At 35.2% G+C, this 18154-nt stretch overlaps 2 protein-coding genes across 2 annotated transcripts; one reads left to right on the top strand and one right to left on the bottom strand.

Annotated features, from left to right (window-relative positions):
- The first annotated feature begins 1306 nt into the window (after positions 1-1306).
- LOC143074628 (uncharacterized) lies at positions 1307-17416 on the top strand. The gene is made up of 4 exons (XM_076249995.1): positions 1307-1603; positions 14728-15188; positions 16331-16416; positions 16974-17416. Exons 1-4 carry the CDS (start codon positions 1321-1323, stop codon positions 17137-17139), a joined length of 996 nt encoding a protein of 331 aa, XP_076106110.1. The 5' UTR covers positions 1307-1320; the 3' UTR covers positions 17140-17416.
- LOC143074615 (uncharacterized) lies at positions 3668-8257 on the bottom strand. Its single transcript, XM_076249989.1, has one exon. The coding sequence runs from the start codon at positions 6237-6239 to the stop codon at positions 5178-5180; it is 1062 nt and encodes a 353-aa protein (XP_076106104.1). The 5' UTR covers positions 6240-8257; the 3' UTR covers positions 3668-5177.
- Positions 17417-18154: the final 738 nt, after the last annotated feature.

Raw genomic sequence — 18154 nt, 5'->3', positions numbered from 1 at the left:
CATGTTACCCCTATGTTCTATTTTTAGCCATGGCGGGCATCTTGGTTGGATGGCCGGGTCACCGGACACATCTTTTAAACTACATACCCAAAAGATGATTGTGGCCAAGTTTGGATTAATTTGGCCCAGTAGTTTCAGAGGATAAGATTTTTGTAAAAGATTACTAAGATTTACGAAAAATGGTTAAAAATTTACTATAAAGGGCAATAACTCCTAAAGGGGTCAACTGACCATTTCGGTCATGCTGACTTATTTGTAAATCTTACTTTGCTGAACATTATTGCTGTTTACAGTTTATCTCTATCTATAATAATATTCAAGATAATAACCAAAAACAGTAAAATTTCCTTAAAATTACCAATTCAGGGACAGCAACCCAACAACCGGTTGTCCGATTCATCTGAAAATTGTAGGGCAGATAGATCTTGACCTGACAAACAATTTCATCCCGTCAGATTTGCTCTAAATGCTTTGGTTTTTGAGTTATTAGCCAAAAACTGCATTTTACCCCTATGTTCTATTTTTAGCCATGGCGTCCATCTTGGATGGTTGGCCGGGTCACGGGACATATTTTTTAAACTAGATACCCCAATGATAATTATGGCCAAGTTTGGTTTAATTTGGCCCAGTAGTTTCAGAGGAGAAGATTTTTGTAAAAGTTAACAGACGACGCCGGACGACGACGACGACGACGGACGACGGATGCAAAGTGATGAGAAAAGCTCACTTGGCCCTTCGGGCCAGGTGAGATAAAAAGATGGTCAGTCGCAAGACAAACGTGTTGCCTCTGTCCAGCATGTATACCTATATTCGCCATTGGCAGGTCAAATGTCTCCTTTCATCGTGCTGTCACAACATGCAAAGCGTTCTTAATATTTTATTGATTGTAAATTTGTTGCGTTTTGAATATGTGTGAAATAATTGTCACTGTACGTTAAAAAACAAACAAAACAGACAAGTACAAAGTCATCTTATTTTTTATTTGTGCATACTCAATTGAGATCTTCAGTTATGCAGAAAAAGTACACGACTTTGATAAGGACATTTTAGAATTTAAACTATGTAATACTAGTATATGAGAAATACCTCTTAGTATTCTCTCTATTCGGGAGGCTGTCAAATTATTCATGAACAAATGTTTTCTGAAGTATTAGATGAAATATGGTACTGTTTTTTTTTTAACTATAAAGAATAATAAGTATTAAAATTTTTGTCATTTTGATTAATTGTAGAATTTCATAGATATAGAAAACTGAAGGTTTCCCTATCAGATCAAATATTAGAATAGTTTTTTTTCGTGTTGTAGACTTTTAAATTACCATGGAAAAGGGAAGAATGAATAAAGAAGACGAAGACAGACTTCAATCGAATATACTTTACCTGAAAGATAACGTAAATCCTGACGATGTAATAGATCATCTTTTACAAAATCGTGTGATCACTTTTGATCACCATGGTGATTTGAAAAGTGAAAAGACAAGCTCGGACAAAATGGATAAATTGATTAAGATTTTGAGATTTGCGGGATCAGATTCGTACAGGAAATTTGTGAACTGTTTAAACAAAAGTGGATATTCGCATGTTGCAAAACAACTCTTGCCAGGTATGCAACTAACTTTGATAGTCACGTTTGTTAAAAAAAGCATCAAAAGAAAGGTAGAAATCATAACTAATGACTAATAAATCAATCAAATCAAATCAAATAATTTTATTGCCATATAAATCAAAAACATGATCTGTGACAAACATAACATATATACAAAAATAAACAATACAATATTAAAATACAAAATGAATCGGTTCCAATTATTGTTTTGGGTCTCCCGTCCTCAGTTCTAATGACTGTCTTATAAAGGAAACTGTATTTTTAATTTGACTGTGAGATGTGGGGTTAAGTATTATTTTAAGTTTAAGCATGTCATCTTTAGCAGTATCTTTCCACTCCGAATTGATTTTCATGAAGTCAAAATATTTGTTTTTATAAAAGTTATATTTAGGGCATTTGTGAAAGAAGTGTTTTTCGTCCTCTATCTCATTACAGAATTTGCAATATCTCTGATCTCTAGGGATCTTAAGATGTCTACCCTTTTCTATTAAAAGAGTGTGTTCGCTAATTCTGAAGGTTTAGTCACGTTTCTCCAACATTTGATAATTAGACTAAAACAACATAAGGGATTAGGGGGTCCTCATAAGGACTGGCATCGTGATAATTACCTGTAATTCAACTATATCAGGTCTTAACTAAAATATTGTAAAAAGGGATATTGTTTAAAAATATTTATATCAAAACATTAACAAACCATATATTTTTGGTCGAGTATAGCAAGAAACGATTACGTAATTATTTTCATCCGCCGTATTTGATTTACAAAATTAAAAAGGTTATTCAACAAAAAAAATCCTTACATAAACAAGGGAAATTCTAATCAAACTGAAAATTTCATAAAAAATTATGAAGAAATAATCTCGAAATCATTTTTTTTAAATATTTTTTTTATTAAAAGTAACACGAAAAATCGAAATGTTCACTGACTGTACCTCATTTTAGTAATGTATTCTATTACTTGATATATTTTTGTATTTGTGTTACATGTAGATGTTAAAATCTAAACCGATGCAAAACAGCCAAGTTTTATTTATGTAAAAAGTCACCAAAAGCGATTGTCTTCTAGTGCGAAGAACCACATATCTACCTAGTCGTTCTGTCTGTATATCACTAGAGCCGAAGCCAGTTTGCGTGGTATGCTGTCTTAGCAGATGAAATAGTCAGTCGTATATCTGTCCATTTTTTCTACGAAAACGGAGCTGATACAAATTGGGTACATCACGTCGCGTCGTGATCTATATAGTGGTTAACTGTGGGAACTGGCTTGGTGAATATTGTGCACTACTAGTATTTTCGATTTGTTACTTGAGCTTTGGACAATTAATGCAAGTTGACTAAGAATTTTGAATAAAGTCTCAAGATAAGGAGGAGTGTTGGAGCCTGTAATTCGGTGGTTGTCGTTGCTGTGTAATATATTCGTTTTTCGTTCATTATATTGTACATAAATTAGGCCGTTAGTTTTCTCGTTTGAATCGGGTCCTTTTAAGGCTGACTATGCGGTATGACTTTGATCATTGTTGAAGGCCGTACGGTGATCTATATTTGTTAATGTCTGTGTCATTTGGTCTCTTGTGAATAGTTGTCTCATTGGCAATCATACCACGTCTTCTTTTTTATGTATAATTGTTAACTTCTGTTTCATTTTGTCTCTTGTAGAAAGTTGTCTCATTGTCCATCATACCATGCACATCTTTTTTTTTTATATAAAATAAAAAATTACATCACTGTGTTAGACTATATGGACTTTTACAATTTTGGGAGACTATTAAAAAATATATATGTATATCTTTAAAAAATATATACCTTTTTAAGAATATTTTGGTCAAGAACAGGTGAATTACAGGTAGATATCAAGATCCAGTCCTTAAGAGGACCCCATAATCCCTAATGTTGTTTTAGTTTAATTACCAAATGTTGGAGAAACGTGACCACACCATTCTGAATTTTGTTAATAGTTTTCTGGAGTCAGAATGGTAATGTTTTAGGTAAAATTCTTGTTTCAAGTTAATCTTAATATTTTTGTATAGGAAAATTTTATGACTTTCATCTAAATTCCCTCCGCTCCCATTTCGATGTAATAAAACAAAAACTCAACACATAAGTAATGATAATCATATTTTGGCATAAATAACAATTTACAATCATACATATGTCATAAATAAATTTCTCATTTAAAGTCCATATTCTTGATAAATATTAATTTCCAAAATATATAAATGCACCAGTCACTTCCCAAACAGACATCAAATTCATCAATCTGCATTATCTGAAAAAGACTAACTTCTTCTATTTAATAAGGTATAACACATGTACAAAAATATCAAATAATACAAAAATAAAATGGGCGGGAGGGTGGGTAAATTTAACATGTTGAACTGACCAGTAAACTTTTCAAAATGACTAGGAAATATTTATGAAAATTTACCTGAAGTGAACAGGTATTTCTGTTAACCAATGAAATGCGTATAAATTACGAACGATAAATTTTGTACAAACAGGTAACGAGTAATGTCGAAAGGTAACGAGTAATGTCGAAAGCATCCGAGATGGAATTAAGTATTTTTAATTAATTAAAAATTTACCAATTCCCTCCGCTCCCATTTCGATGTAATAAAACAAAAACTCAACACATAAGTAATGATAATCATATTTTGGCATAAATAACAATTTACAATCATACATATGTCATAAATAAATTTCTCATTTAAAGTCCATATTCTTGATAAATATTAATTTCCAAAATATATAAATGCACCAAACCAACGGCCACTATAAAGTGTACAGTATTAAAGAAAAAATTACATTATAATATAAACATACCTGATAATACATACAACAACAGTTACTTCTGGAATCCTGCAAACTAATATAGGTTTACAGGTAAACCAGATGTAGAAGTAATGGTCTAGCCCAGCTTTCTTGACCATCATCTTCTGAAAAATAAAATTAAAAACCACAAAGTATCTTGAAAAAAAAATACATTTAAATACAACATTGTATAATTACAAATGATTAACTACACCTATAAAAAAGTTTCTTAAAACTGAAACACCAAAATAACTTAAGTGTAATCTATCTTTACAAAAACATTTACTTTTATAAATAGATCCTGGTTGCTGAACAAATTGCTTATAAGTTTTGACAAATAAAATATTTCTCTTTAAAGTAAGCTTAGCCAAAGCTTTATTACATTCTATTACAGTTTGTTTTGTGTCATCAAAATCTATAGGTCTTGGCAAAATTGCTGAAACTATTATCTTTAAAGAAGGAAAAACATTGCAAATAAAATCAATTAAATTATTATAATATTGAATAATCAATTTACTGGATAAACCATTCCCAACATCATTTGTGCCTACATGCAATAACAAATGTGTGTATTTTCTTAAAAGTGATTTGTTGTCTTTTACAAATTGATGAAGAGTGTATATATTAGCACCAGATATAGCATTGCATTCCAGCCAGTTAATGTTATTTACATATTTACAAGTAGAATCTGACAGCAACAAAACCTTATTTTTTGACACAATGTCTACAAAAAAATAAAATAAGATAAGATAAACAAACAATATTAATTCAGAATCTCATCAGCCATAGCTCGTGAAATAGACAATTTGTCATGTAAATCAAATTCTAAATAAACTTTATATGCGTCACTACGCCAATCCCCGTGAAATTGTATCAACTCGGAAGGAACTTTACTGTGAAAAGCCCATGTAGCCCCTCCTCTCCGAAAAGAATGAGAGGAAAATTTGGAAGAATTTAAACCACACTTTTCTAAAATGTCCCGTAGTCTTTTCTGAAAATAAGAATAACATAAAATTTTAAATCCTTTAGATTGTGGAATTAAAAAAGCGGGTTTTTCACCATCGGCTGGTATAAGAGTGCACATACGATTGTACGCGTTGTACGGACAAAGTGGAGACCCTTTTATCTTAACCAATGGTAACTCCAGTTTCCTATTACCAAATTGAATGGTTTTTGACCATTCCATTTTAACCAACAAACAATCACTAAAAACAATAACGTTATTTCTGCATAATTGTTTGTGTGGATCAAAATTCTTTGCCGAAGTTGGAACTAAATTAGACTTTCTAACCATAAGAAAAAAGGCAAACAAAAAACAGCACCAGATAGTGACATCTGACGGATTAGACATATCTAAAAATTCACACATTTTCAAAAGAATCTGTGGAGTAATAGGCAGAGCTCTGCGAGGCATATGATGATTTTGACGAGACAACCCTCTAAACAATAATTTTATGGAAAACCAATCTTCCGTTGGAAACTCAAATCCTAATAACAAATGTAAAGTCTTGACACCACTAATATAATTTTGAATTGAAGCTACACTCTTAAAACTCCTACTCAAAAAATTTCCATATAAACAAAGAGTATTTACAGAAGTAGGCAAAGGTGACATATTAAAATATGTGCAAAATAAAAAGTAAGAAACAAATTGCACTTTCAAATTCTTGTAAGTTCCTTCTGCAAACGCAGATTTTTTACATAACTCCGTGTCTTTCTGTAACTTACATAACTCAGTATCTACAATAAACAATATCAAAGAAAAATCACCATGGTGAAGTAAAATGAAACAGATCATCATCCAATTCAATTTCTTTCCACGCATTGACACGAGCCAGCTTTAAAAACTCTGTACTAATACCGGGATCCATATCCCACCTAGAAAGCATGTCAGCAATTCTATTTGCTTCACCACTCAAATGCCGTCCTTTTACTTGAAACTCGTGACTAGCTGTCAGAAAACAGATTTCTCTGAGACAAGATTGCATGAACGTATTTCTGCAAGCACCAGAATTTAGTACAGTGACAGATGAAGAATTATCACAATAAATAATAATCCTAGAACCTTTAAGTACACTTGCCCAAACTTTCAGACACACCATAACACAAAGTAGTTCCAGAGCATTAATATGCAACTGTTGCCTGCGAATAAATGCAGGAAAGACTGTATGAAAATACCTCCCATTACAAATACCTCCACAACCAATCAAAGTTGAATCGCAAGAAAGCACACAATCCGGACTAGACCAGTCAATAAGAAACATCATAGAAACTCCATTGTATATGTCTAGAAACTTGCTCCACCAAAATAAATCCATCTTAATATACTTGGGTACACGTTTTGTAATATTTTGACCACCAAAAGTCCGCAACCAAACCAATAACCTTGAAACAAAAAGTCGCCCAGGGCGAACACATGAACTCACGAAATGAAGTTTACCGAGTAAAGATTGTAAATCTCTGAAAGAGCATTTCTCCTTTTGCAACCAACTTTTAACCAAACCAAGTATTTCCTCCAACCTATCCTTAGTAATAGATAGAGTACAACTTACTGTATCAAAGAGTATACCAAGAAAAACCATAGATGTAGATGGAGGAGTGGCCTTTTCTACAGATTCCTCTAAACCACAGTTGTCCAATACTTCACCCAAAATAGCATAAGCGTCAAAGGCCTTCTCTTGTACATCACAACCCGCTAGATCGTCAAGATAGTTAACAATTTGTAAATCATAGTGAGCGTCTAAAATAAAACTAACAGCGTTAGTCACCCTTTGACAAATATATGCAGCTGACCTTAGTCCCATGGACAATACCCGATCAAAAAAGATATGATTTTCCCATGAAAATCCAACCAAATGCCAGTCACCAGGACAGATTGGGATTTGTCTATAAACACGCTTTAAGTCCCTCTTAAAACACAACGAACCAGAACCTTTTCTCCTTATCAACTCCACCAAAGAGTCAACTGAAGGATAAGAAACCTTGATAGGATTACCCAAATATAAATCTTTAGAAATATGACTGTTAACTGAGTCCTCACCATCAACACCAAAACTCAAATCTAAAATCACTCTACAATCTATAGTATCCTTCTTCGGCACAGAATTTAATGGAGAAATAACCATGTCCGTATTAAAGGGATTACTGAAAAAAGGCCCAATTATGCTACCGTAGGTGCACTCTTTTTTCAAATATTTTCTCATATCATCTGGATGACTTCTGGCTCCAGCATGATTTTTTTCCTCAGACAAACCTGAACATGAACCTTCGCAACTCAATGGGAACCCATACTCTAAAAAATTAGCTATATCTGAATCATGATACATAGATAACATAGACCTAAAAAAATTGACATTCAGCTTTGAGTAAACAGGAATTTTACAACCAAATACATTTGGCACGCCTGAACTCTTAACTTGATTATGAAAATGCACAAGATTTTCAATACCATGTTCACCAAAAATATGTTTTAAACATGTTGACCCTTCACATATATTGCAACAATCTAAAGCACAAGCATTCTCAATTTTACTGCCATGTAGTCATGACTCATGATGAGGACACGATAGATCTAACTCAGCATGTGGCAATTGCTTGTTATCTTTCAATAGACAAGACGCACAAACATGTTGCACATACCTTGTGACCCCCTTTATGACCTTATCATGAGCACTGGAAAAAGAACATTTCTTTTTCTGAAAATCAGAGCAGAACCAAACAGACGGTGTTTTTACAATGCTAGAAGATTTACTAATGTTACCTGTTCTATTCTGTCTAGATCTGACGGAACTAGCCAATAAAGGCGTCTCAATGTCCGCAGTATCATCAGACCACTTATTTTGACCAGATAAAAAATGATAAATTATTCAAATTTTAAAGTAAATTTGGATTTTATTAGATAAATACTTACCATCATAAATTCTGAGTGTAACCCCAATTGCGTCATAGGTCAGATGGAAAATCCCTACTAAAAATAAACGTACTCTCACTGGTCCGGACATATACCCCTGTTTGCCCATATTCTTCCATTCAATTTCCTCAAGACAGAAACATAAGGAAAGGGGATGAAGGGGAGGTGGGTGGGACCTATAATTTATGATGGTAAGTATTTATCTAATAAAATCCAAGATTACTTTAAAATTTGAATATCTTATAGCTATAAATACGTTACCATCATAAATTCTGATTAACAGAATCTAACGTAAAGCTGAATCCCCTGTAACAGAAGAAACAGGAGGAAAGTTCAATCTTTGTGCTGAAACTATAGGTCCAAGAGAGTATAAACTCTCGGCAAAAGTAGCCATAGATTGGAGGTAGTGAGATATAAAAGAGTTCTCATTTCTCCAGAAACCTGCAGACAGTACCTCTTCTAAAGATGCACTGTTAAACAGAGCCCAGGATGTAGAGATACCCCTAACATCATGGGCTTTAACATTAAAACTATTTAAAAGTTCTGCCTTAGAAGAACCATAAGCTAAAGATATGCATTTGCATATCCAAGTAGAAATAGTTTTAACAGAAAGATCTGAGATTCCTTTTTTAATAGGAATAAAGAGTCTTGAGTTAGAAACAGAACGTAAACTACACGTTCTTTCAAGATAAATAGAAAGGATTCTTACTGGACATAAAAGTACAGAAATAGAATCGCTAGGGAGTGCAGGAATCACAACTGGTTCTGCACCCTTATCTGGAATCTGATTCTTTGCCAAAAAAGCAGGATCCGTTAAAAGAGTAACAGAAGATTTATCCCTGTTAAATCGAAGGCAAGCATCAGAAATAGAGAAGGCATGGATTTCACTCATTCTCCGTCCAGAAGCCAAAGCTAAAAGAAAACAGCATTTATAGGAAAGAAACCTTAAATCTATTGTTTCTGCTGGTTCAAAAGGAGGAAGTTTTAAAAAGGATAAAACTAGTCCAAGGTCCCACTTAGGAACTAAAGTTTTTTGTCTTGGTCTTTCAAGACTAAAACTACGAACCAAAAGAGAAATATGCTCATTGATTCCAAAATCTGGGCCACCAGAAATATGAATAGTTCTTGAGATAGCTGATCTATATCCCTTAATAGTAGAGGGACATAATCCTTTGGATTCAAAAAGAAAAACTAGAAAGTCTGCTAATTGTTGTACAGTGACTTGGAAAGGATCAATTTCCCGCTCACTACACCAATCTGAGAAGATTGACCATTTTGCATCATAGACAATGCTAGTGGAGTCTCTGACAGACTTTGTGAGATGCTTGGTTGCTCCTTCAGAAAAACCTCTCTTTCTGAGGCTAACCCTGAGAGAAGCCAGGCGTGTAGATGAAGTTTTTCTGGATTTTGATAAAGAACCTTGCCCTTGATTTGAGACAGAAGGTCTGGTCTCAGAGGTAGAACTAGAGGACAAGCACATGAAAGGCGCAGAAGGTCTGGAAACCAAGACTGTTTTGGCCATGCTGGAGCAATAACTATGATCTTGCAATTTTCCCCTGCTATTTTCTGAAGTACTGGGGAGAGAAACCTGAAAGGAGGGAAGGCGTACCCGAACATTCCTTTCCAAGATAGGCTCATTGCGTCTACCGCAAAAGATTTTGGATCCGGAACCGGAGACACAAATGTTAGAAGTTTGTGATTGAGACTGGTCGCAAACAGATCTATCTGAGGTGACCCCCAATGAAGAGTCACAGCTTTGAAAACTACTTGAAGTAGTTCCCACTCCGTGTTTACTGGAGCAAGGGATCTGGATAGAGTGTCGGCTAGAATATTGAGGTGCCCCGCAATATGTCTCACCACTAGATGAACCTGGAGTTGAAAACACAGAAGGAGAATGTCTCTGGCTATCTGATAAAGAGAAGGTGAATGAGTTCCTCCCTGATTCTTGAGATAAGCTACAACTGTTGTGTTGTCCGTGGCCAGAATGACAGACTGATTCTTTAGAGACATTTGGAAATGATTCAGTGCAAACAGAACTGCTTTCATTTCCAATACATTGATATGCTCTTCCAAAAGATCTGGACTCCAGACTCCCGAGATTGTAAGCCCCTCCAGATATGCTCCCCAACCGAGGGTGGAGGCATCTGTGAATAATGTTAGACTGGGAACTTGAGGGAACAGACATAGGCCCCTCATTACATTTTCCCGTACTAACCACCATTGAAGGTGTGGAAATAAAGGCTGAGTGATTGGAATCAATGCTTCCCATTCTTGTGAAGCTGCAATCCATAACTTGTGCAGATAAAACTGAAGCGGACGAATGTGAAGTCGTCCCAATGGAATTACATCTGCCAGAGAGTTCAATAGACCCAGAAGTTGCAAGAATTGACGTGCTGTGACTGATTGAACCGTCAGGAATAAATGTATTTTCTGACATAGTTTTGTAAATTTCTCCTCTGGTGGGAGGACTAGGCCTACACTGGTTAGGAAATGTTCTCCCAGGAAAACAAAGTCTTGAGACGGAATTATCTCTGACTTTTTCCAAGAGATAAGGAAACCTAGGGACAGAAAACAATTGATGACCAAATCTGTCTGAACCCTCAATTTGATTGGGCAAAATTCCTTGAGAAGGGAATCGTCCAGGTAGGAATGAATCTGAATAGACAGGGAATGTAGGTGAGCTATAGCTGCCTGCATGATTTTTGTAAAAGCCAAAGGGGCTGTAGACAGGCCAAAAGGGAGAGCCTTGAACTGGAAAACTTTGTTGTTCCAAACGAAGCGAAGGTATTTCCTGTAAGTTTGGGAAATGGGAATGTGGAAATACGCGTCTGAAAGATCTAGAGAAGTAGTCTCATTCCTCCAGTCTTCTTTGGAACCAGAAAAAGACGGGAATAAAATCCCGGAGACAGAGTTAAGATCGACACCTCCTCTATTGCAGCTTTTTGTAACATTGTGTCCACTTCTACTGATAGAAGTTGACACTTTACTGGGTCTTGAGTATGAGACAAACTTATTGGAACTGCAGACAGAGGAGGTGGGTTCTTGAACTGAAGTGTTAATCCCCCTCGAATTATTGACAGCACATAACAGTCTGAGGTAATTTTATTCCACTGATTTAGGAAAAAACTTAACCTCCCCCCTACTGGTATTGATTTTTGAGGAATTTGTTGTAAATTTTCCCCTGGGGAAGCTGTCAATAACGTACGAGGGGGCAAGAACCTAGGTACTAGACCCAGGTTTCTTGGAACCCTTAAAACCACCAGAAGGCTTACCTGAGCTTTTTCCTGAGTTATTGGGTTTGTTCTGCGGTTTGCCGTAGTTATTCTTCCTTTTCTTAGCAGAAGAAGGAGGACCACCTGAAGCAGAAGTACTAGTAGAACTAGATGTAGCATTAACCGACCTCTTGCCATTAGTAACTTGTACACTAACTTTGACTGGAGGAGGGTTTTTGCTGAGTTCCTCTTGAACCCGCTGTAAGGGTAAACCAAACATCTTGTCAGAGAGTGGAGATTTCAGTAAAGAATCTTTCAAAGGCTCAGCGATAGAAATGTTTTCAAGAAACTCTGCTCTTTTAGATAGGGTGCAATTAGCAATAGAACCCATTAAAAGCAACTGAGATGAACCTAAAGCTTTATCCAGTTGAAGTAAGAAGGATCGTACTTCTGCTGGAACAACCGAATCTTCGCTGTTAAGCAAATGTCCGGTTGCAGCTAGAAAATGTTCGGCTGTGCCAAGAACTTGTGAAGCACTACGAAGGAGATTCTCAGTCTTTGACCAAACAGGTTGAGTGAGACGAAGACCATCTACTGGCTTTTTTCCCAATAAAGATGACATAGATTTGTCACAATTGGGAACAAGTCTACCCAGTGAAGAATCAAAGATATCAAAATCCTTGTACTTAACCTGATCAGAAAAGGATGACATTCCAAATCCTGAGATATTGTTATTAGCAACCTTTTCACTAGCAGAATTAGCGATACCTTCATTAATAAATTGTAAAGCAAAAGCCATATGGCCAGATTCAGGAAAAGAATTGTGAGAAGTCACAGTATCCTGAGAAATACCACAGGAAGCTTCAAAAGTTGAAGAAGGTTTCTTCGGCTTGGAAGGAGAGGCAAAAGGGATATGTGCTTCATCCCTCATCAAGGTATACACCTTATCCCTAAGATCCTTCAAGGAAGGAGGATCCTCAGTCTCCTTGGTGGGAGGTTGTTGAGCTGACTTAGAAGAAGGCTCAGGGGCCGTCTTCGATACCTTGGGAGAAGAAGAACTTTCAACATCCTCATCAGTGAGGAAAGCCCTTTCATGACTCCCAGGGGAAACAGAAAGCTCGTCATCCTCCCTCTCATCACATTCTACAGACTTAGCTGGAGAAGGTTGATGAGAAGAAACTCTATTCTCCAGTAGAGTCATACGACTGGATAGAGTGCTAAATTCAGCCTTGAAAGACTCACCAAAGTCCAAAAGTAACTTCTGTAACCCATCCAAAGGTGATGCATGATCAGAAACCTGAGTACCATGAGAAGAACTAGAAGCTTGAGAGTCAGGTACGGTGGTAGAAGGAGCTACTGCAGAAGTCAAAGATACTGCTACGGGTAGAGCAGGAGCTAAAGGTGGTGCAGTAGCTACCCCAGAAGGGGGACCATAGAAATTGTCCCTATAAGGCCAAAAACCAGGTTGGTTTGGCATAAACCCACCATAAGGGTAAGACTGTGGCCAAGGTGGCTGAGACCATGAGGGTAAAGGTTGTGTGCCCGTGTTGGGAAGCATATACCCACAATAGGATAATGGGGGTCTAGAACCTGGCAAGTTCAAGCCCATAGCTGTACCTGGGACAGAACTAATAGTACCCGCTGAATTAACAGGCCTAGATAAAGTATGAGTCACCGAAGTTGACGTAGGTACCCCCCCCCAAAATGCATGGCCGAACCTTGTGAAAGGGTCGGATAGGTAGCAATACCAGACACCGTTGTCGAAACTCCGGTCAATGTACTGGTAGTTTGGGGGGGACTTAAAGGTAGTGACCCATCTAAGAGATAGTCCGAACCAGGAATACTTACATACGGACTATTCAAATTAAAGTCCATAATAAATTTTACTTTAGTAAAAAAAAACACAAATAATTTGTTTAGAAATTTAAACAAAACAAGGGAATATATTTCCAATAAAATACACAATTATATGAAAAGCAATTAAGCTATTCAAAACAAACTAAACACTTCTCTGTTGAATCTGTAAAACTTGATGTGCACGTGTGACCGATGTCGCAGATGGAAATTGAATGGAAGAATATGGGCAAACAGGGGTATATGTCCGGACCAGTGAGAGTACGTTTATTTTTAGTAGGGATTTTCCATCTGACCTATGACGCAATTGGGGTTACACTCAGAATTTATGATGGTAACGTATTTATAGCTATAAAATTTGTACAAACAGGTAACGAGTAATGTCGAAAGGTAACGAATAATGTCGAAAGCATCCGAGATGGAATTAAGTATTTTTAATTAATTAAAAATTTACCAGTCCTTTATCTTTTTTTCCAATAGATTATTGAAAAAGACATTGCAATTAGATTTAATTTGCTTTTTTATGTTATTTAATGCTGTACCTGTATTTTGTACAGTTGTTATTATTTCTGGTTCAATATCTAATTCTGTTAAAATAAACAATATTATTACAAACAGGGAAAAACTATGAACAATGCTAATCGGAAACCACATACATAAGACCGTGTCTGCCGACTTATTCGCTGAATATCATTCAATATAGCCACATATTTTCATGGGCAAAAGACAGCAATTGCGTATTATTTTCATTTTTTCCATCTGACTTTCCGACTTAAGTCATAAAATTGAAGTAAACAGAAAAATGAACGAGGTGTGTAGGGAATACCGATAATTATTTTTTAATCAACCTATGCATTGACTTAACTGGTTTTTATGCCCCACCTACGGTAGTAGAGGGCATTATGTTTTCTTGTCTGTAAATCCGTCCGTTCGTCCGTCCGTGCGTCCGTCCGTCCCGCTTCAGGTTAAAGTTTTTGTTCAAGGTAGTTTTTGATGAAGCTGAAGTCCAATCAACTTAAAACTTATTACACTTGTTGCTTATCATATGATCTTTCTAATTTTAGAGCCAAAATAGACTTTTGACCCCAATTTCACGGTCCACTGAACATAGAAAATGAAAGTGGGAGTTTCAGGTTAAAGTTTTTGGTCAAGGTAGTTTTTGATGAAGTTGAAGTCTAATCAACTTGAAACTTAGTACACATGTTCCCTATGGTATGATCTTTCTAATTTTAATGCCAAATTAGATTTTTTACCCAATTTCACGGTCCATTGAACATGAAAAATGATAGTGCGAGTGGGGCATCCGTGTACTTTGGACACATTCTTGTTTCATTTAGCTTTGAAGGGTACAACAGTAACGGATTTAAAGCCAGAGTTAATAACAAATACAGAAGAAACCGGAAGATATGCTACTGAAAACGAGGAAAATTTACTCAAAGCAGGATCAGAATACAGCAACACCAACAACTCACAAAAACCACAGAGAATCGCTGCTGATTCGAATGTTGCAGACGGTCCTATAAAACCAGAACAAAATACCAAATGCACGTCTGTTGAAGCGGCGATACCAGATACTTCAGAAGAAGCAGGTTATGATGAAATTCCACCAGAGGAGGAACATATTGACGATACGGAAGCAGAATACGATACTCCTCAATTTACAGACACAACTAAACTGTGTCTCCGAATTCCATTTAGAGACGACAAGTTGGAAGAATCGTCCCAGTTTAATTACTACAAAACATACACGGAGCTGTTGTCTCTCCCGGGATGGTGCCCAAGAATAAATGACACAAATGTAAGTTCCAATAGATAGTGTCTGGATGGGGGTCTTTCAATTCTGTCATCGTTAATTCATAAAGATATTTTCTCTATTCTTTATAAATTTTGTTGGTTATTCTCCATTCTTTATGTTTTAGATTATTCTCTGTTCAGTATTTTTTTTAACCTGCTTTTCTCTTTTCCTCATAATTTTTTGCCCTTTATTCTGTACCTTTGCCAATTATTCTCTATTCTGTATAAAAGCGCATTCAGACCCTCATATGGACGGTATATACTTAGGTGACTTAATACATATATATATAATTTAATTTTGGATGTAACGCGTCTTCTGATTGGCTGACGTTATTTTGTTATGAGCCCATAGACATAATTTAGTCATGTGACCGTGACGTCATCAACGTTTTTTCATGGTTTTCTACGGTTTAAAATGGAATTTAGAATTAAATTATAAGAAATGACTGTAATATTTTTTCTGTCTATTCGAAATAACATAAAAAATGTGGTGCGCACTGTTAAATAACCCGCTACGCGCGTTATTCAGTGTGCACCACATTTTTTATGTTATTTCTTCATAGACAGAAAAAATATTAGTCATTCCTTAAATAATATAATTTATTTATGGATCTGACAAACACACAATCAATTTCAATGGGTGATTTGACATTTAGCAAGAAAAAGTATAATATATTCATTAAAGTTGCTTGTTTTGAAGTTACCGTTTTGTAGATAATTGTGTTGTCTATCAAACACCTGATTGAACAAAATACGCAAAATATCGTCTTTTTTCTTTACGGGCCAAATTATGTGTAACGTGGAAAAACGGAAAATTAAGCTGGTCGATGAGAATTTGGTGTTGATGACACGATCAAGATTGTGGCAGAAATTCTACACAATAAAATGTAGTTCGTGTCCATAGCTACATACATATTTTTTGAATTTTCGAAAACATGTTTTAAAAGTAGTACACACATGTAGTATCTTACTTAGTTTTAAGTAAAGCCTTATCTCAGTAATTTTAGATAGTACGATCAGCATTTGTTTGTAAAATGAGAAAAAAATTAGAAAATGTTAACAATGAGTGGAACATTAAAATTATTTATGATACACATCGATGCAATATTAAACTAGAAGAATAAATTAACATTGATTTATTTATAGCACAATAAAGTAGTGAAATCTCTGAAGAATGAGGAATTCTTTATATGGTATAGCAAACAGAAAGAAGCTTTTATAATAACTCTAAGGTATAGTACTAGTGAATTAATTTCGGTGTATTTTCATCCATAGTATCAATACCGTTAACAAAGCATTTTTTTTTTTTATGTTAGTTCTTTTCTTTGGATGACGGCTGTCGTATGTCTTAACATTCCTATTTTACATATTGTGAATCACAATATAGAAGTCACAGCGTGACACGTGCTTGTCCTCAGAAAATGCAGGAAATATTTGCGGCCGGTCACTGAACAAACGACGATCAACTACTATTTGGTACCTACCAATTGAATGATTTATAAATTCGTTCTCGTTTTGAATATGCATCAGATATTTGCCACTGTACTTGGACAAACTTCTATCAATTAATCGATAAGAAATGAGAAAATGGAAAATAGTTCTACCTTTTCAGTTCTAATGTAACTATTTAATATATCATCTTTATCTGAAATTTATAGTGTAGAAGTTTAATTTATTATATATTACTACAGTTGATTTATTACAAGTAGTGTAGGTTTTGATTTTGTTTTGAAGATGGTGGTATAAAACTATGAATTTACAGTGAGTTTTTTCTCTTTTCTATTTACAGTACCAACTTGCACAAAAACGGTTGTATTTATGTCAAAGTGAAAACAAGAACGAGTGGAACTGATAGTTTATACAGGATATCAAAAGAAAACGAATTTAAATCACTTTTAGAATTGTTTAAACATTACTTTAATGAAGGTTTACCGACAAAATTCATTAAGAAATAAACATTAACGAAACTTGTATTTGATGTGTTGCTATTCGTCTGGATTAATCGACATTCCCGCCATTTATCTTGGTCGGCCCACCCTGCAGAAATTCAATTTATAAATTCGTTCTTAAACTAAATATGCATCATCATCCATGAAATATTTACCACTGGATATTGCACAAAATACATTCAGTTAATCAATTATAACATGTATAGTTACTACGAAACTACTTTTAAACGTCTCATTTAAAGTTTCTAAGTAAATAACCATGAAAATTAAATTTAAAATATTGTATTGTATTGTATTGTTTATTTGTGTGTTTCTCTGTTCTGAATGTTCTTGCATTTTTTTTTTTACTGTACTCCTGTCATGTAATGTTGTCATCTAGTGTTAAATATATATTACATTGCCATAGAAGCGCGATGTTTGGATACCCTCAAAACCAGGTTCAACCCACCTTTTTTTCTTAAAATGTCCTGTACCAAGTCAGGAAAATGGCAATTGTTATCTTATTGTTCGTTTCGTCGTGTGTTGCATTGTCGTTTGTTTTTGTTGCACTTCAGAATTTGTATTGTTTCGTTGTTTTCTTCTTATAGGTGATGTGTTTCTCTCTGTTTTAGTTTTTTCTCAATCGATTTCTGACTTTCGAACAGAGGTATACTACTGTTGTCTTTATTTACATGAACTGTTCAATTGTAGCTTTCATTTTCAAACAAGAAATAAGAGGCTGGAGAACTGTTACTGACACTTGTCTGTGTGCATCCAACAACAAATGGAAGTTTTTAACGCCCTTGCACGGTCGGTATGTGTTCATCCGAATCTCTCATATGCTTTTTAAAGTACAGAAGCACATCATGAACAATCAAGCATGTGTATTGTCTTGGATACTATTATAGATATTTTACAAGTTTGTTTTTAAATAATTCTTATCAAAAACGAGAGTGCACACGCTTAAATATGTCTCGCCTGTCTAACTTATCATTGCATGTATGTTATAAGTCTGTAACATGAAGGTTCTCCCACAAGTATC

This window comes from Mytilus galloprovincialis, chromosome 1, assembly GCF_965363235.1.
Source record: "Mytilus galloprovincialis chromosome 1, xbMytGall1.hap1.1, whole genome shotgun sequence".
NCBI classification, from domain to species: Eukaryota; Metazoa; Mollusca; class Bivalvia; order Mytilida; family Mytilidae; genus Mytilus; species Mytilus galloprovincialis.
The sequence above is the reverse complement of the archived record's forward strand: the minus strand, read 5'-3'. Positions and strand labels throughout refer to the sequence as shown.